Here is a 21,033-nt window from a genome sequence, read left to right as displayed (position 1 = left end):
TCAGTCTCTACCAAGAGCGCCCTGACGACCACCACCACATCTGTCTTTACGTCGGCGGCAACTACCATGACATCAGGTGTGGCTCTCTCCTACCAGATGGAGGGGGCACGGGTGGCCCAGTCGTCTAAGGCACGCCAGAAACCTTTCATCGTGGGTTCAAATCCCGGTTCGCCCCGATTATGTTTCTAGGTTTGTCAGCACCATACCGTGCTCGTGGGTTTCACCGAAGTGGTAAACGTCCAAGACTTGCATCACTTCGGGCTTTCCTCCCACATTAAGCTGACACGCCGTGATATAACTGGAATACTGTTAAAAGCGGCGTTAAACCCAGCTCACTCACTCCTACCAGATGGCGCCTATCCAGTCCATCTGACAGACGCCCTTGGGCTATGGTTTCCAACAGGCGCCCCCGCCTATGTCCAAATTGCCTATGATGGACGCCTTTCTCCTTGCAGGCCATGCAACAGACGTCGGCGCCTCCCGCCTCAGCCTCGGCCCAAGCACCTATGCAGACGCCTCTACAAACGCCTCCCACAGCACCTCTGCGGACGCTCCTAGCGCCTATCTCTCCTATCTGCCAGACAGCGCTTATACAGACACTCCTGCCACCTCCAGCTCCTCTGACTGTTGAAGAAGCGCCTCTCTGAGGTGAGCCTTGTCGGACGCGTATACAAACGCCTTCTCTTTTACCAGTCGTCGATCTACGGTCTACCTCCTTGGACTTGGCTTCACCCAGTTCGTCCTCTCGTAGGAGTGACAGTCCCTCGTCTCGCTGGACTCCTGATCTAGGAGCTGCTCTCCCCTCCACAGAAGTTCTAGCGGTTACCGTTCAGACTCCTCAGAGGGTGACTTCGTCCCATGCTACAATGACACTCCCATTGACAGCGGGTCCCACCTTGGTCTAGACCACCTAGCAGACTGGTTGGCGGACAGACTTGAGGAAGTCTCTCCTTCCCCTCGCCTATATGTCAACAGTAAGACCGCCATTAGATCGGACCCTACCTCACTCCCACCTGACCCTTTGATCAAGGACATGATCTCGGCCCTGGATGAGGATTTTTGCAAGCTTTCACTGACACTGTCCTTTTGAGCCCCACGCTACAAATGGAGCGACTATCCGATCCACTCTCTCCAGGTCGTGGACCATGCCCATGAGTCAGATGAGGATCTGCATGACTGGGTCCAATCGTCCCACCTCAGTACAAGTTTCAGACAACAAACTCACTTACGTGGAAACTGAGAGTCGTCGCTCTCTTAAGCCACTCTCACTCATGGCATCGACCTCCAGAGCCATTCTCCAGGAGGATAACCCGCACCAGATAGACCACCTTACCACCGTCTTAACCTACCTCCAACAAAAGGTCGAGCATATGTGCTCTCATATGTGTGCCGCTGTGATTGAACTCACTGCCTTGCTCTGTCGGATTGGGACCCAGAATTTAAGAGAGACATACTCCGTCAACCATGGTCTTCCTCTGACAGGACTCTCCAAGACCCACTCCTGAGTTTCAGCCTTAGCCCAAGACAGCTCTCATGTCCCTAGTTAGGGTATCACAGCCAGCCTCTCTTAAGTCGTCCCAATCTGGCTCCAACCAGCCGCGACACAACACTATCCAGGCCCGAGGGCGGGGTTCCACCTCAACCTTTCAAAGTAGAGGCAGAGGCAAAGGCAAAGGCTCAAATCAGTCCCACCGAGGCCACTCCAAGGGAGGAAGTGGCGACAGCAAGGACTTTAAGTAAAATGTCAGACACTCTCGACTGGGATCTCCCACCCACAGCCTTCCAAGTTGTCGACTCTTCAATAGGCGGGAGACTGGGTCGATTCTGGAAAAATTGGGAGATCCTGGGGGATCCATATGTCACTCAACAGCAGCTACTATGCCAGAACATCCTGTCGCTGTTGGCCAAGGAGGCCATAGAGTTTGTACATGCCCCAGCCATAACACCAGGCCTCTACTCACCTATCATCCTTGTCCCCAAGAAGGACTCGGACAGACAAAGGTAATACACAACCTCGATCAGACACACCTCGATCTCCTGTCTTTACCCAGGGATCAGTTGGAGCGCATACAAGTCCTCCTGGGCCTCCTAACCTCAGCGCAGGACTTGACATACAGAGGAAGGCTTCAACTACGCCCAGTTCAGATGTTCCTGGCTCGCAACATCAGGCATCAGGACCCCTCCGTGTCCATCGTCCTCCTGGATCACCTCAAAAGCGTCTCCGGTGTTGGACAGTGGAATCAGATGGAGCTGTGGTCTGCCATTCATCGCCTTTGGCACATCAACAACCTCAAACTGGAGACGCTTATACTGGCTTTCGCTCATTTGAAGCAGGCCATCAGACACGTGGCAACAACATAACCATCATCAGGTGTCTGGAACAAGGAACGACTCACTCACTCTCACTCCTTCAATATACATTTTCTTTCACCTGGTTGATCATCTGGGAATCCATTTCAGGTCAAACACATTCTGGGCTGTCGCAACACCCTCATGGATGCGCTTTCTTGGCCAGACAAGGTCGCTCCCACATAGTGGAAGCCACATAGACTAGTTCGCTACCAGCCGGAACTACCAGATACCGACAATGATATGGCCGGTATCGGATCGCCTGGCTTGGGCAGTCGACGCCTTCAGCGTCCCCTGGGAAGGACTAAAAGCCTACACTTTTCAGCCACATGTACTCCTCCACAGGGTCATCCAGAAGACCAGATCGACGCAGAGCCTCGATCTGACTTTGTTTGCGCCCTGGTGGCTGGCGAGGGATTGGTCCATCAGAGAATTAGCCGACATCGACCCGCGGCCACTCCCAGACTGGCCAAACCTGCTGATTCATCCACAGCAGGCACAGCACACCCAGGACCAGACAAGCTTTGTCTTTACATCTGGTCCATTTACATAGAGCCAGAGTGGCGAAGGCCATCACAATGGCTCACCGCCCAACCAACAGGAACCTTTATGACGGCAAATGGCTATCCTTCAAGAGCTTTTGCAGGGCAAGACCCCCCTACTTCATGGCCTCAATTCCTGGCCGAGTTCCTGCTCTATCTTTGCCACATGAATAGACTCAAGGGTAGCACCATCATGACCTACCTTGTGGCACTCAACTCCATCGTGGCAGTTCCGGAAGATAAGCGCATGACGAAAATCATCAGAACTACAGGCTCTGCTCCGTTGGAAGACCAAAAGGCGAAATTTCGTCCACCAGTTTGGGACCTGAACATCATTCTCACCTTGCTGAGGGAAGCACCCTTGGAGCCCCTCGACGTGGCATCATTCTATCATCTGATGAAAAATCGGTCTTCCTCCTTGCCCTCAGCACAGCAGCCCATGTCTGGACGTCACGCGCATCCGCTTTGCGCATAGAGAAAAGGCACGCCAGAAACCTTTCATCGTGGGTTCAAATCCCGGTTCGCCCCGATTATGTTTCTAGGTTTGTCAGCACCATACCGTGCTCGTGGGTTTCACCGAAGTGGTAAACGTCCAAGACTTGCATCACTTCGGGCTTTCCTCCCACATTAAGCTGACACGCCGTGATATAACTGGAATACTGTTAAAAGCGGCGTTAAACCCAGCTCACTCACTCACTCACTCCTACCAGATGGCGCCTATCCAGTCCATCTGACAGACGCCCTTGGGCTATGGTTTCCAACAGGCGCCCCCGCCTATGTCCAAATTGCCTATGATGGACGCCTTTCTCCTTGCAGGCCATGCAACAGACGTCGGCGCCTCCCACAAGGAACGACTCACTCACTCTCACTCCTTCAATATACATTTTCTTTCACCTGGTTGATCATCTGGGAATCCATTTCAGGTCAAACACATTCTGGGCTGTCGCAACACCCTCATGGATGCGCTTTCTTGGCCAGACAAGGTCGCTCCCACATAGTGGAAGCCACATAGACTAGTTCGCTACCAGCCGGAACTACCAGATACCGACAATGATATGGCCGGTATCGGATCGCCTGGCTTGGGCAGTCGACACCTTCAGCGTCCCCTGGGAAGGACTAAAAGCCTACACTTTTCAGCCACATGTACTCCTCCACAGGGTCATCCAGAAGACCAGATCGACGCAGAGCCTCGATCTGACTTTGTTTGCGCCCTGGTGGCTGGCGAGGGATTGGTCCATCAGAGAATTAGCCGACATCGACCCGCGGCCACTCCCAGACTGGCCAAACCTGCTGATTCATCCACAGCAGGCACAGCACACCCAGGACCAGACAAGCTTTGTCTTTACATCTGGTCCATTTACATAGAGCCAAAAGGCGAAATTTCGTCCACCAGTTTGGGACCTGAACATCATTCTCACCTTGCTGAGAGAAGCACCCTTGGAGCCCCTCGACGTGGCATCATTCTATCATCTGATGAAAAATGAAGACATTCATGGCGGACTGTGCTGGGACTTCATTGCCAAAAACCAGCTCCCAGGTCAGCCCGATAGATCATTCCTCATCCCTCCAATATCTTGGGCGCCGAAGACGAACAAGAGCTCTGGCTGTGCTCGGTAAGAGTGCTCCGTTGTTACATTCATCGTCCAAGGAATGCCGTAGACAATGCCGCAACCTCTTTATACCTGTCAACCGCAACACGATCGCCCTCTGGCTATGAGCCATCATTCTCCAGGCCTACGAGGCCACAGGGTTGGACCACCCAAGCTCCAACAACCCGCATAAGATCTGGGCGGTCGCCTCCACCATGGCGCTACACAGCAACTGCTCTCTAGGTGCCAACATGGAGGAGTGCTTCTGGCGATCGTCCTCGCCAGTCACTACCTGCGAGACGTCCCTTTGGCGGATATGCAAGGCACGCATAGTTTTGGTCCGTTAGTAGCGGTAAGAGAAGAAGGTTCATGCCCCACTTGCATAAGGCTCGGTACACCAGTCAACAACTTTAACTTGAGTAAGGTTATCGTCTATGGCTGCGTAGTACCTGGACACACCGCATACCTGACTCTTGGTTCCCATCCATGGATTTGTCATTTGATGCCGACCACACAGCCGAGGATTGGCTGAGGGAAACAGAGTTCTGAGATGAAAGTCCACATCTGAAGGTTTGCCCTCCACCGATACCGTCGGATAAAGATGCATTAAGGAGTAATGTAGGATAAGTAAAAAATCTAGTAAAATATTAGTTATTTTTTATATTTGTTTACTTATCCTGCATTACTGCATCTAAAGAGACCCGCCCGTCTCAGAGCTGCCTCCCCACGATGTCTTCCGATGTTCTGGACTCAAGAGCAATGTGAGGATCTGTGACGTGACTTCCCTTGGTCATGTGGGAGATGTGTGATCGGGTTGGCCTCTCAGCTAGTTGAAACAACTTCTTCAAGCAAAAACATAGCTCTATTCTCTGTCAAGAACAAGCAGTAATGCAGGATAAGTATACAAATATAAAAAATATCTAGGATTTTACTTTTCTGATTTCAAGCAGCATATTTTCTTGAGTATAGTGCACACTTTTCAAAAAAGCTGTGTAAATGGGGTGCGCATTATACTCGTTATAATGAGTTTTTATCCCCAGCGCAAATACATTACCGTGAGCACTTAACACTGGAAATGCCATGTCAACAAATCCGTACTGAAGTACACAAATTAATCATGTAATTACACTGTCTGGTAACAAAACGTTTTTATTGAAAATCTGGACTTATGTTTGTTACCTATTTTAATAATTTATACAAAGTTTCATTCAATTTTGTTTACATTAATTTTGGGGAAATCGTGTAGGAAATGAACGGTAGATCGCACAACTCACCATGATTTACAGCAACCACGGTCATATAACAATTATCAATGTTTTGAAACAAACTTTAGTTGACAGAAAATGCCATACTTTGACTCGTTAATAGTCATATTTGTTGTAGTTGGACTGATATATGTCAACATATAGTTTTCACAAGCACGAGCCCGAGAGACTCAACGGTGACTGTTTATATTATTCAATAAAAGTTACTTCTACACTTATGGTTATTATTATTTTAAATATATATAGTAAAGCTGCAACTATAATACGAGTAACACGATATTGGACTATGTTATTCCTGATAAAATAATAGTTTCAGGTACAATTCTTAAGAGCATTGCTTCAAACTTCTTTCAGTTATATTTTTGGGTAAAGTTTGAGTGAGTGAGTGAGTTGGTTTAACGCCTCTTTTAACAGTATTCTAGTTATATCACCCCGTGCCAGCTTAATGTGGGAGGAAAGCCCGAAGTGATGCAGGTCTAAGACGTTTACCACTTCGGTGAAACCCACGAGCACGGGTATGGTGCTGACAAACCTAGAAACATAACCGGGGCGAACCGGGATTTTAAACCCACAATCCGAGGTTTCTGGTGTTGCCCAAGGGACGCAACTCTGCACAGCGAATCTAGACTAGACTACTGGGCCACCCGTGCCCCCGGGTAAAGTTTGACCATATCACCGTAGATTGTGAGAAAATGTGTGTGCAAATGATTGCGTTTTCTGGCTTAGTTTACGAGAAAATATAACCTTAATCTCTACATATAAAACAATGCCTAGTAGAACTGGAAATACAAGTTCAACTATAAATCATCATGTCTAGTGATGTTTTATCTCAAATTTCAAATTTGTATTAACCAAGTTTGTTATCACCTGTTTGTTTACCTGACTTTACTTATGGGATACATTGTAAAACAAATTCTGCTCATAATTCTCATTTTTTTCCCTAAAGGGGTGCACATTATACAATAGGCATCCATTTACGATGAAAAAAAAGTAGAAATGCTGTGGTGCATATCCAAAATGAAATACATGATTTATCCATTAAGTTCCATTCAGTACTTTAAATGTACTATGTAGTTTTGCCAATACTCCTATATTGTAAGTACTCCTGATGCTGAAAGATTATCTGGAGCCCTGTTTAAGTGAGTGTGGTTCCAGTTCTGATTAGAAATTGAACTCTAATGGACTCTAAGACAGCCATATTCAAACCTGCAACCTACCGTTACCATTGTTACAGTTGCCATGCTGCTGTCCTCTGTATTCAACAGGTGTATGCTGTAGAGGCCAGTGATATGGCGGAGAAAACTGAAGGTGTTGTCCGTGACAATGGATTTGAGGACATCATCTGTGTCAAGCGCAGCTACATCGAGGATGCTCAACTGGATGATGAAGTTGATCTGATCATTTCCGAGTGGATGGGCACAATCCTCTTGGTACGTTATGCACAGAAGACTAACCAGACTTTAAACATGACATACACGCTTGTACTGTATCTCTGTTGTAGTGCCATATATGTGTCTCTGTTGTAGTGCCATATATGTGTCTGTTGTAGTGCCATATATACACAGTAAAAAAAGTGTTGCACCCCCACATTAATACGTTTGATACATCACAACATTTAAAACGCCCGACTCTGGTTTTAATGGTAGGTATTCCTTGGGGATCTGATGTTAAATGTGTAATGTTTTCGGAGGGAAGATGATCACCAAAACGTAGCAATCAGCACGTGAATTGCATGGTGCATGACATTTGCAGATTGCAGTATCTTCTTAAGCTCAACATCGCCTATAAAAGATGTTCTCTGACAGCCCATTTTATTGTAACCCACAATGCCGGGTAGACGATTGTCAGAAGCAGTCAAGTGGCAGATTATTGGCCTTCATGGAGCAGGTCTTTCGTTCAAGGAGATTGGCAGAAGAACCGGACATCACTACTCAACAATAAGCCGTTTGGTCAGAAAACACGCACAAACTAATGATGTAAGGAATCGCAGACCCTCTGGCAGACCACGTAAGACCACAGTTAGAGATGACAGAGCGTTGTTGAGGGTGGTAAGGCGTCATCCATTTGCTACAAGCACAACCTTGAAACGTCTTTGGCTTCCTCGTCAACAGTTCAGTACCCAGACCGTGAGAAATCGTCTTAAAGCTGCAGGGTTGAAGTCCAGAAGGGTTATCAAGCGACCTAAACTCACAGACAACCACAAACGACTACGTCTAGCCTGGTGTAGACTGAGACAGAACTGGAACTTGAGGTCCTGGAGAAGAGTCCACTGGTCGGACGAAAGCAGGTTCCTTCTGCATGTTGTGGATGGCAGAGTGAGAGTATGGAGGCGTCCTGGAACAGCTTATACTGCAAGAAACATCATGCCAACTGTACCAACTGTATGGAGGTGGATCTGTTATGGTCTGGGGATGCTTCTCATTTGATTGTAAGCTTGATTTAGTGACCATACGAGGCAACTTGACAGGGGAGCGCTACATCCAAGAGGTGCTGAATCCAGTTGTGGTGCCCCATTTTGACAATCATCCACTGGCCACCAGACCGATATTCATGGATGACAATGCCAGACCACATCGTTCACAAGCTGTGACCCAGGTTATCCACAACAATGCTCTGACGCAGATTCCATGGCCAGCAATGAGTCCAGATCTGAATCCTCTGGAACATGTATGGGACATTTTGGGACGCCTGATTTATCGTCGGGACCCTCCTCCACAGAACTTGCGTGAATTGGAAGCAGCATTACACGAGGAGTGGCAGCAGCTGCCCATGGAGCGATTCCAACGTCTGGTGAGGAGTATGAGACGAAGACTTCAAGCTGTGATCCAAGTGCTTGGTGGAAGTTCTCGATATTGACTTACTGTGTTCGTCAAATCTCCATATGACATTCTTACCCTATTGGATGAATTTGGTCACTAAAAATTATTGAGATGTCACCATACTTAATGCGTCTTCGTTGTTCGTTCATTTTTCGTAAAAGTTCAGCAAGAGATTATTACATGCCATAAGGTCATGGAATACCCCATTTAAGTTCATTGTATAGACAATACACTGGTTTGTTGGTATACACGAAATCCTGGTTATAATATTAATTCGGTTATCTTTACGCCCTTTCAAAACACCCCTCCATGAAAAAGTATAGGGGGTGCAACACTTTTTTTACTGTGTATATGTGTCTCTGTTGTAGTGCCATATATGTGTCTGTTGTAGTGCCATATATGTGTCTCTGTTGTAGTGCCATATATGTGCCTCTGTTGTAGTGCCATATATGTTTCTCTGTTGTAGTGCCATATATGTGTCTATATTGTAGTGCCATATATGTTTCCCTGTTGTAGTGCCATATATGTGTCTATGATGAAGTGCCATATATATGTCTATGATGAAGTGCCATATATATGTCTATGATGAAGTGCCATATATATGTCTATGTTGTAGTGCCATACATGTTTCTCTGTTCTCATAATGTAGCAAGATGTACTTGTGTTTCAATAGTGTTGTTTTATGTTAAAAGTTGACACCATCAGAGTCAATCTGATATCTGGTGATAATGTTGATTAGTCACCGACTAATATAACTATTCATTCACTGCTGATAGTTGCAAATGGAGGTTCACTAATCTGTATGTGGTCTGTTTTGATGGGATAAGTACATGCACATTGTAAGATTCATCATGGATTTTAACTGACCTGGACCAGTTCATGACCTTTGTAAACAACAGTGATAAAACCCTGTCCATATTCATCAGCAATCTCTGCTTGAAGCAGACAGTTTCCACTATGTCATGAGAAGTGTTTATGAATCATTGTCAAAGAGAGATGATACCAGGTGTTCACAAAAAGGTGAGCATCTTCTGCCCTAATGGTGGCACCCTTTACAAATGCATGCAAAGGCAAATAAATATTTCACCTGAAAAAAAAGCATGAGAACATATGGTACAAGTTAGAATAGGACATTGCATCGTACACTGATGCATCAAATTTGGAAATGTCTTCCACATGTCTACCATAAAACTTTTTGAAGCTGTACTGAGGCCTTGAATGTAAGAATATATTGTTATTAGGTCTGTTTGAGGTGAAATATCAGTTCGCGATAGCATTTAATTTGTTATCAATAATATTTGCTGCTGTAAACTTAATGTGATAATATATGGTAAAGCAGGAGGGACTTTTGATGAACTTGTAGTTTGTTATAGCTGCGTTGGTTACGACCATGTTCTGCTGTAAATAACATCATCCTTGGAAGCAAATTACACATAAACTGTCAGGAATTTACCAGGTCCAAGGCAGGAACATCAGGGTCCCAGCCTGGTGACATGTGGCATGCCTCACAACATCTACCAAAAAGTTGTTCATGTCATATAATTTTCCTAATGTCTAAAGCTTATCATTGGCAGGAGTTTCAATGTTATTTTGAGGAAAAGTAGCTTAGGGAATTATTCACTTTGAGTGTATTTCTTACCAAAATAAAATGTCACTTAAAATATCAGCAAAACCCTTAATAATGGCAAATCTCAACTTGTCCTTAAGATACCTTAATTATTAGGCAGTTTAGCAAGGACTGCAGGACAATTGACACTTTCTAATGCTGGTAAAAGCCTGCACTATGTAGAGATTTGTGAAAGTAAGTAGAAGTAGAAGCAGAAGCAGAAGCAGAGTGGATCTCGGTCCGGACCACAGACCATGCAGTAATGTATTGTCACATGCTGTCAAGGAGCTGTCATGACCACAGACCATGCAGTAATGTATCATCACATGCTGTCAAGGAGCTGAGTACCGTCTGCCAGCCTTAACTGTCATGACCACAGACCATGCAGTAATGTATTGTCACATGCTGTCAAGGAGCTGTCATGACCACAGACCATGCAGTAATGTATTGTCACATGCTGTCAAGGGGCTGAGTACTGTCTGCCCGCGTTTACTGTCATGACCACAGACCATGCAGTAATGTATTGTCACATGCTGTCAAGGAGCTGTCATGACCACAGACCATGCAGTAATGTATTGTCACATGCTGTCAAGGAGCTGTCATGACCACAGACCATGCAGTAATGTATTGTCACATGCTGTCAAGGAGCTGAGTACTGTCTGCCCGCGTTTACTGTCATGACCACAGACCATGCAGTAATGTATTGTCACATGCTGTCAAGGAGCTGAGTACTGTCTGCCCGCGTTTACTGTCATGACCACAGACCATGCAGTAATGTATTGTCACATGCTGTCAAGGAGCTGAGTACTGTCTGCCCGCGTTTACTGTCATGACCACAGACCATGCAGTAATGTATTGTCACATGCTGTCAAGGAGTTGAGTACCGTCTGCCAGCCTTTACTGTCATGACCACAGACCATGCAGTAATGTATTGTCATATGCTGTCAAGGAGTTGAGTACCGTCTGCCAGCCTTTACTGTCATGACCACAGACCATGCAGTAATGTATTGTCACATGCTGTCAAGGAGTTGAGTACCGTCTGCCAGCCTTTACTGTCATGACCACAGACCATGCAGTAATGTATTGTCACATGCTGTCAGGGAGCTGAGTACTGTCTGCCCGCGTTTACTGTCATGACCACAGACCATGCAGTAATGTATTGTCACATGCTGTCAAGGAGCTGAGTACTGTCTGCCCGCGTTTACTGTCATGACCACAGACCATGCAGTAATGTATTGTCACATGCTGTCAAGGAGTTGAGTACCGTCTGCCAGCCTTTACTGTCATGACCACAGACCATGCAGTAATGTATTGTCACATGCTGTCAAGGAGTTGAGTACCATCTGCCCGCGTTTACTGTCATGACCACAGACCATGCAGTAATGTATTGTCACATGCTGTCAAGGAGTTGAGTACCGTCTGCCAGCCTTTACTGTCATGACCACAGACCATGCAGTAATGTATTGTCACATGCTGTCAAGGAGCTGAGTACTGTCTGCCCGCGTTTACTGTCATGACCACAGACCATGCAGTAATGTATTGTCACATGCTGTCAAGGAGTTGAGTACCGTCTGCACGCGTTTACTGTCATGACCACAGACCATGCAGTAATGTATTGTCACATGCTGTCAAGGAGTTGAGTACCGTCTGCCCGCGTTTACTGTCATGACCACAGACCATGCAGTAATGTATTGTCACATGCTGTCAAGGAGCTGTCATGACTACAGACCATGCAGTAATGTATTGTCACATGCTGTCAAGGAGCTGTCATGACCACAGACCATGCAGTAATGTATTGTCACATGCTGTCAAGGAGCTGTCATGACTACAGACCATGCAGTAATGTATTGTCACATGCTGTCAAGGAGCTGAGTACCGTCTGCCGGCCATAACTGTCATGACCACAGACCATGCAGTAATGTATTGTCACATGCTGTCAAGGAGCTGAGTACTGTCTGCCCGCATTTACTGTCATGACCACAGACCATGCAGTAATGTATTGTCACATGCTGTCAAGGAGTTGAGTACCGTCTGCCCGCGTTTACTGTCATGACCACAGACCATGCAGTAATGTATTGTCACATGCTGTCAAGGAGTTGAGTACCGTCTGCCCGCGTTTACTGTCATGACCACAGACCATGCAGTAATGTATTGTCACATGCTGCCCGCGTTTACTGTCATGACTACAGACCATGCAGTAATGTATTGTCACATGCTGTCAAGGAGCTGTCATGACCACAGACCATGCAGTAATGTATTGTCACATGCTGTCAAGGAGCTGTCATGACTACAGACCATGCAGTAATGTATTGTCACATGCTGTCAAGGAGCTGAGTACCGTCTGCCGGCCATAACTGTCATGACCACAGACCATGCAGTAATGTATTGTCACATGCTGTCAAGGAGCTGAGTACCGTCTGCCGGCCATAACTGTCATGACCACAGACCATGCAGTAATGTATTGTCACATGCTGTCAAGGAGCTGTCATGACTACAGACCATGCAGTAATGTATTGTCACATGCTGTCAAGGAGCTGAGTACCGTCTGCCGGCCTTAACTGTCATGACCACAGACCATGCAGTAATGTATTGTCACATGCTGTCAAGGAGCTGAGTACCGTCTGCCGGCCTTTACTGTCATGACCACAGACCATGCAGTAATGTAATGTCACATGCTGTCAAGGAGCTGAGTACTGTCTGCCCGCGTTTACTGTCATGACCACAGACCATGCAGTAATGTATTGTCACATGCTGTCAAGGAGCTGTCATGACCACAGACCATGCAGTAATGTATTGTCACATGCTGTCAAGGAGCTGAGTACCGTCTGCCGGCCTTAACTGTCATGACCACAGACCATGCAGTAATGTATTGACACATGCTGTCAAGGAGCTGAGTACCGTCTGCCGGCCTTTACTGTCATGACCACAGACCATGCAGTAATGTAATGTCACATGCTGTCAAGGAGCTGAGTACTGTCTGCCCGCGTTTACTGTCATGACCACAGACCATGCAGTAATGTATTGTCACATGCTGTCAAGGAGCTGAGTACCGTCTGCCGGCCTTTACTGTCATGACCACAGACCATGCAGTAATGTAATGTCACATGCTGTCAAGGAGCTGAGTACTGTCTGCCCGCGTTTACTGTCATGACCACAGACCATGCAGTAATGTATTGTCACATGCTGTCAAGGAGCTGTCATGACCACAGACCATGCAGTAATGTATTGTCACATGCTGTCAAGGAGCTGAGTACTGTCTGCCCGCGTTTACTGTCATGACCACAGACCATGCAGTAATGTATTGTCACATGCTGTCAAGGAGCTGAGTACTGTCTGCCCGCGTTTACTGTCATGACCACAGACCATGCAGTAATGTATTGTCACATGCTGTCAAGGAGCTGAGTACCATCTGCCGGCCTTTACTGTCATGACCACAGACTATGCAGTAATGTATTGTCACATGCTGTCAAGGAGCTGAGTACTGTCTGCCCGCGTTTACTGTCATGACCACAGACCATGCAGTAATGTATTGTCACATGCTGTCAAGGAGCTGAGTACCATCTGCCGGCCTTTACTGTCATGACTACAGACCATGCAGTAATGTATTGTCACATGCTGTCAGGGCGAGGGACACCCAAGTAGGTATCAATAAGTTACATGAAATTAAACCAAGTATAGGTTACACCTACCTAGGCTGTCAGTCCAGATATGAAGAGGACATTCTAAGATGATGTCGTATTGGCCATTCCTGATACACCCCTGAGTATATTTTTAAAGGTGAGGATCCTCTGTTTTGTATCCTTTGTGATGAGAGAATCATGGTCAAGCATGTCCTGCGTAAAATTATTCTCCCCCTGAGAGTGTACATAAGCCCATGTCATTCAAAGTAATTTATATATACCAGTGATTTAATCATAGCATATCTGATTGTTTTTATCTTTGGCTAACCTCCTGAATAATCACCAGTGACTAAAGGGATAGTGTAAATACTGCTGGGTAGCAAAGGTACTATAAGTCCCCATTGTCCCCAGTATGGTGGCCTACCTTTGGTTGCTGGTGATACAAAGCCCACTTTTATATTGTATTGTTATAAATAAATAAGTTTTATGGTCATTTACTAGTTTTAAACTTATATCTGTGATAATCTTGTTCTTTTACTGTCCTTTGTTGACAGGTTTTTAATCTAAATGTATGTATAGTATAATTTGATATAGTCACTATATGGCTGAAATATTGCTGATGTGACTTTAAATATTAACTCACTCACTTACTCACTGCCGGGGCGGTCGGGTAGCCTAGTGGTTAAAGCGTTTGCTCGTCACGCCGAAGACCTGGGTTTGATTCCTGACATGGGTACAATGTGTGAAGGCCATTTCTGGTGTCCCCGCTTTGATATTGTTGAAATATATTGCTAAAAGAAGCATAAAACCATACTCACTCACTCACTCTCATGCCGTCAAGGAGCTGTCATGACCACAGACAATGCAGTAATGTCACATGCTGCTGAGGGTTGTACTGGAACTGTAAGTTCTGAAAAGATTTGTCATATTTCACAAAGTAGGTGACACACTGATTTGTCATGCCACTTTCACTGTTTCAGTTTGAAATGATGATTGAGTCTGTGATTATTGCTCGGGACAAGTTCCTGAAGAGTGAGGGTGTGATGTGGCCGTCCCGGGCTAGCCTGTACCTGGTGCCATGCATGGCTCATGACAAACACAGGGACTTGGTACAGTTCTGGGACAACCAGTACAGCTTCGACTTCTCATCTCTCAAGTAAGACCAATTAATTTTTATGCAAGGTTAAAGGAAAATAACAAGATATATGTACATGTTTTAGGATAGTTGATCCTCCTTTGTGGCTTGCATTGTTACATACATTCATCACTGATATGCTGAAGTTATGTTGAAGATTAAATAGTACTGTCCCTTTCTGCAGTCAAATTCTTCCCCCTTATGTTTAAAATGTATGTCCTCAGTGGATTTTGTATTCATTTACATATTAATGGGGAAAATGGGCTTTTCTTTATTTTTGTCAACATTTGTGAATTTTTGCATCTACGGACCTGTAAAACAAGTATGAAGACAATGCTGAATGTATTGGCCACCCAGAATCATGTTCTGTGTGAGTTGTGGGAGGAACAAGGGGTGACTGACAGATGGCAAAGATTAGTGAAACCCTCTCAGTCATGGGTTTGTTTGATGCCCACGTGAAACTCAGTGTAGTCACCCGTGAAGATCCGGGGTAGAATAGCTCATCAGCAACCCATGCTTGCTGTAAAAGGCGACTGTTTGTTGTAAGAGGTGACAAACGAGATCAGATGGTCAAGCTCGCTGACTTGGTTGATTTATGTCATCATATCCCCATTGAGTAGATTGACGCTCATGATGTCAATCACTAGCTAATCTTGTCCAGACTCGATTATTTACAGACCACCTGTTTCTGGCTGGAATATTGCTGAGTGCAGCGTTAAACAACAAACAACAACAACAACAACTCAATGTAGGCCTCTGTAAATAGTGCTAGTCATTCTGACACCAATGTAAAATATCTGTCACAATGAGTTGAGATAAGACAGCATGTATCAAATGTTTATACATCTGTAATTGTTTTTAAACAGGAGATCCACACATGGAGACCAAGAAGGCTGGACAGTTTAAGCAAATGTTTTCACTTCACATGATGATCATACTTATGTTTCTGTCATTTGGATCATGGATCATGCAGCTATTGCTTGTGTTTTCAGAGGTCCTGCCAGTAGTGAGTTCTTTGAGAAACCGTACCACAACTATGTCCTGCAGAGGGAGCAGTGTCTTGCCATGGAGACCGAGCTCTTCTCCCTTGACCTTCACACAGTCATCATTGAGGACCTGGAGAAGATCGCACAGCAGTTTGAATTCCACATAACCAAAGATGGCCAGCTCCATGGCTTCTGTACCTGGTTCCAGACAGACTTCAAGGGGCTTGGGTCAGGGGTGAAAATGACCATCCTGAACACCGGACCGGATCATGAGTAAGACATTGTAGCTGATTGTTTAGTGTTGTAGCCGACTCTGTAGCACTGTAGCTGTTGGTGTCCTTTAGACTCCAGGTTCCAAGACTTACACCTTGATAACTTTGGGTAACTATGCCTTGTGGAATCGGCAGAATAAATAGAAAATTTGAGTGTCTCAGCATGCCCAGAAGTATGAAAAGATATGAGATTTAAATTAGAATATGCAGAAATGTTATTGTTTGGTTTGTCGCATTCATTGTTTGGTTTCTGCAGGTGTGTTCACTGGTTTTTCATATAACAGAAAAGGGTGGATTTGGAAATGTCAACAGTCCCCTAAAGATAGCTGTTTGAAATATGTAATATGACATCTGTTTTGTGCAATAGAATCAAGTTAAACCAGCATTCCCATGTCAACTACCAACAACCACACAATCATTCCAAGGTCAACACCCAACAATCGCACAATCATTCCCAGGTCAACACCCAACAACCACAGTCATTCCAAGGTCAACACCCAACAATCGCACAATCATTCCCAGGTCAACACCCAACAACCACAGTCATTCCAAGGTCAACACCCAACAATCGCACAATCATTCCCAGGTCAACACCCAACAACCACAGTCATTCCAAGGTCAACACCCAACAATCGCACAATCATTCCCAGGTCAACACCCAACAACCACAGTCATTCCAAGGTCAACACCCAACAATCGCACAATCATTCCCAGGTCAACACCCAACAACCACAGTCATTCCAAGGTCAACACCCAACAATCGCACAATCATTCCCGGGTCGCAGCTACACACCTGAGGCAGGCTTCTCACTTACGTCACAGCTACTCACCTGGTGACAGCTACACACCTGGGGCAGGCTACTCACTTACGTCACAGCTACACACCTGGGGCAGGCTTCTCACTTACGTCACAGCTACTCACCTGGTGACAGCTACACACCTGGGGCAGGCTACTCACTTACGTCACAGCTACACACCTGGGGCAGGCTTCTCACTTACGTCACAGCTACTCACCTGGTGACAGCTACACACCTGGGGCAGGCTACTCACTTACGTCACAGCTACACACCTGGGGCAGGCTTCTCACTTACGTCAAAGCTACACACCTGGGGACAGCGATACACCTGGGACAGGCTACTCACTTACCTCACAGCTTCACACCTGGGGACAGCGATACACCTGGGGCAGGCTACTCGCTTACGTCACAGCTACACACCTTGGGCAGGCTTCTCACTTACGTCACAGCTACACACCTGGGGACGGCGATACACCCTGGACAGGCTACTCGCTTACATCACAGCTACACACCTGGGGCAGGCTACTCACTTACGTCACAGCTACTCACCTGGTGACAGCTACACACCTGGGGCAGGCTACTCACTTACATCACAGCTACACACCTGGGGCAGGCTACTCACTTACATCACAGCTACACACCTGGGGCAGGCTACTCACTTACGTCACAGCTACTCACCTGGTGACAGCTACACACCTGGGGCAGGCTACTCACTTACATCACAGCTACACACCTGGGGCAGGCTACTCACTTACGTCACAGCTACACACCTGGGGCAGGCTACTCACTTACGTCACAGCTACTCACCTGGCGCAGGATTCTCACTTACCTCACAGCTACTCACCTGGTGACAGCTACACACCTGGGGCAGGCTTCTCACTTACGTCACAGCTACTCACCTGGTGACAGCTACACACCTGGGGCAGGCTTCTCACTTACGTCACAGCTACACACCTGGGGCAGGCTACTCACTTACATCACAGCTACTCACCTGGGGCAGGCTACTCACTTACATCACAGCTACACACCTGGGGCAGGCTACTCACTTACGTCACAGCTACACACCTGGGGCAGGCTACTCACTTACGTCACAGCTACTCACCTGGCGCAGGATTCTCACTTACCTCACAGCTACTCACCTGGTGACAGCTACACACCTGGGGCAGGCTTCTCACTTACGTCACAGCTACTCACCTGGTGACAGCTACACACCTGGGGCAGGCTTCTCACTTACGTCACAGCTACACACCTGGGGCAGGCTACTCACTCACGTCACAGCTACTCACCTGGCGCAGGCTTCTCACTTACGTCACAGCTACTCACCTGGTGACAGCTACACACCTGGGGCAGGCTACTCACTTACATCACAGCTACACACCTGGGGCAGGCTACTCACTTACGTCACAGCTACACACCTGGGGCAGGCTACTCACTTACGTCACAGCTACTCACCTGGCGCAGGATTCTCACTTACCTCACAGCTACTCACCTGGTGACAGCTACACACCTGGGGCAGGCTTCTCACTTACGTCACAGCTACTCACCTGGTGACAGCTACACACCTGGGGCAGGCTTCTCACTTACGTCACAGCTACACACCTGGGGCAGGCTACTCACTTACATCACAGCTACACACCTGGGGCAGGCTACTCACTTACGTCACAGCTACACACCTGGGGCAGGCTACTCACTTACGTCACAGCTACTCACCTGGCGCAGGATTCTCACTTACCTCACAGCTACTCACCTGGTGACAGCTACACACCTGGGGCAGGCTTCTCACTTACGTCACAGCTACTCACCTGGTGACAGCTACACACCTGGGGCAGGCTTCTCACTTACGTCACAGCTACACACCTGGGGCAGGCTACTCACTCACGTCACAGCTACTCACCTGGCGCAGGCTTCTCACTTACGTCACAGCTACTCACCTGGTGACAGCTACACACCTGGGGCAGGCTTCTCACTTACGTCACAGCTACACACCTGGGGCAGGCTACTCACTCATGTCACAGCTACTCACCTGGCGCAGGCTTCTCACTTACGTCACAGCTACTCACCTGGTGACAGCTACACACCTGGGGCAGGCTACTCATTTACATCACAGCTACACACCTGGGGCAGGCTTCTCACTTACGTCAAAGCTACACACCTGGGGCAGGCTTCTCACTTACGTCAAAGCTACACACCTGGGGACAGCGATACACCTGGGACAGGCTACTCACTTACCTCACAGCTTCACACCTGGGGACAGCGATACACCTGGGGCAGGCTACTCGCTTACGTCACAGCTACACACCTTGGGCAGGCTTCTCACTTACGTCACAGCTACACACCTGGGGACGGCGATACACCCGGGACAGGCTACTCGCTTACATCACAGCTACACACCTGGGGCAGGCTACTCACTTACGTCACAGCTACTCACCTGGCGCAGGATTCTCACTTACCTCACAGCTACTCACCTGGTGACAGCTACACACCTGGGGCAGGCTTCTCACTTACGTCACAGCTACACACCTGGGGCAGGCTACTCACTCACGTCACAGCTACTCACCTGGCGCAGGCTTCTCACTTACGTCACAGCTACTCACCTGGTGACAGCTACACACCTGGGGCAGGCTTCTCACTTACGTCACAGCTACACACCTGGGGCAGGCTACTCACTCACGTCACAGCTACTCACCTGGCGCAGGCTTCTCACTTACGTCTCAGCTACTCACCTGGTCACAGCGATTCACCTGAGGCAGGCTACTCATTTACGTCGCAGCTACACACCTGGGGCAAGCTACTCACTTACGTCACAGCTACACACCTGGTGACAGCGATACACCTGGGACAGGCTACTCACTTACGTCACAGCTACACACCTGGGGCAGGCTTCTCACTTACGTCACAGCTACACACCTGGGGACAGCGATACACCCGGGACAGGCTACTCGCTTACATCACAGCTACACACCTGGGGCAGGCTTCTCACTTACGTCACAGCTACACACCTGGGGACAGCGATACACCTGGGACAGGTTTCTCACTTACGTCACAGCTACACACCTGGGGCAGGGCTTCTCACTTACTTTACAGCTACACACCCTGGACAGGCTACTCACTTACGTCACAGCTACACACCTGGGGCAGGCTACTCACTTACGTCACAGCTACACACCTGGGGACAGCTACACACCCTGGACAGGCTACTCACTTACGTCACAGCTACACACTTGGGGCAGGCTACTCACTTACGTCACAGCTACACACCTGGGGACAGCGATACACCTGGGGCAGGCTTCTCACTTAACTCACAGCTACACACCTGGTGACAGCGATACACCTGGTGACAGCGATACACCTGGGGCAGGCTTCTCACTTACCTCACAGCTACACACCTGGTGACAGCGACACACCTGGGGCAGGCTTCTCCCTTACGTCACAGCTACACACCTGAGGCTTGCTTCTCACTTACCTCACAGCTACACATCTGAGGCTTGCTTCTCACTTACCTCACAGCTACACATCTGGGGACTGCGATACACCTGAGGCAGGCTTCTCACTTACCTCATAGCTACACACCTGGTGACAGCGATACACCTGGGGCAGGCTTCTCACTTACCTCACAGCTACACACCTGAGGCTTGCTTCTCACTTACCTCACAGCTACACATCTGGGGACAGCGATACACCTGGGGCAGGCTTCTCCCTTACCTCACAGCTACACACCTGAGGCTTGCTTCTCACTTACCTCACAGCTACACATCTGGGGACAGCGATACACCTGAGGCAGGCTTCTCACTTACCTCATAGCTACACACCTGGTGACAGCGATACACCTGGGGCAGGCTTCTCACTTACCTCACAGCTACACACCTGGGGCAGCCTTCTCACTTACCTCACAGCTACACACCTGGGGACAGCGATTCACCTGGGGCGGGCTTCTCACTTACGTCACAGCTACACACCTGGTGACAGCGATACACCTGAGGCTGGCTTCTCACTTACCTCACAGCTACACACCTGAGGACAGCGATACACCTGGGGCTGGCTTCTCACTTACCTC

The 21,033-nt window shown here is 47.7% G+C and overlaps 1 protein-coding gene across 3 annotated transcripts in view; it reads left to right on the top strand.

The window, feature by feature from the left end:
• Positions 1–21,033, top strand: part of LOC124132188 (protein arginine N-methyltransferase 2-like) — a 46,605-nt gene that overhangs the window by 12,548 nt on the left and 13,024 nt on the right. For all 3 annotated transcript variants that reach the window (XM_046495960.2, XM_046495959.2, XM_046495961.2), the window contains 3 exons: positions 7,011–7,175; positions 14,771–14,946; positions 15,918–16,184. In XM_046495960.2, the coding sequence (XP_046351916.1) occupies positions 7,011–7,175; positions 14,771–14,946; positions 15,918–16,184 (608 nt within the window). The remainder of the gene's footprint in view (positions 1–7,010; positions 7,176–14,770; positions 14,947–15,917; positions 16,185–21,033) is intronic.

The sequence above is a fragment of the Haliotis rufescens genome, unplaced genomic scaffold, assembly GCF_023055435.1.
Source record: "Haliotis rufescens isolate VD_foot unplaced genomic scaffold, xgHalRufe1.0.p SCAF_4, whole genome shotgun sequence".
In the NCBI taxonomy this organism is placed as follows: domain Eukaryota; kingdom Metazoa; phylum Mollusca; class Gastropoda; order Lepetellida; family Haliotidae; genus Haliotis; species Haliotis rufescens.
This window is presented reverse-complemented; position numbering and strand designations above follow the sequence as displayed.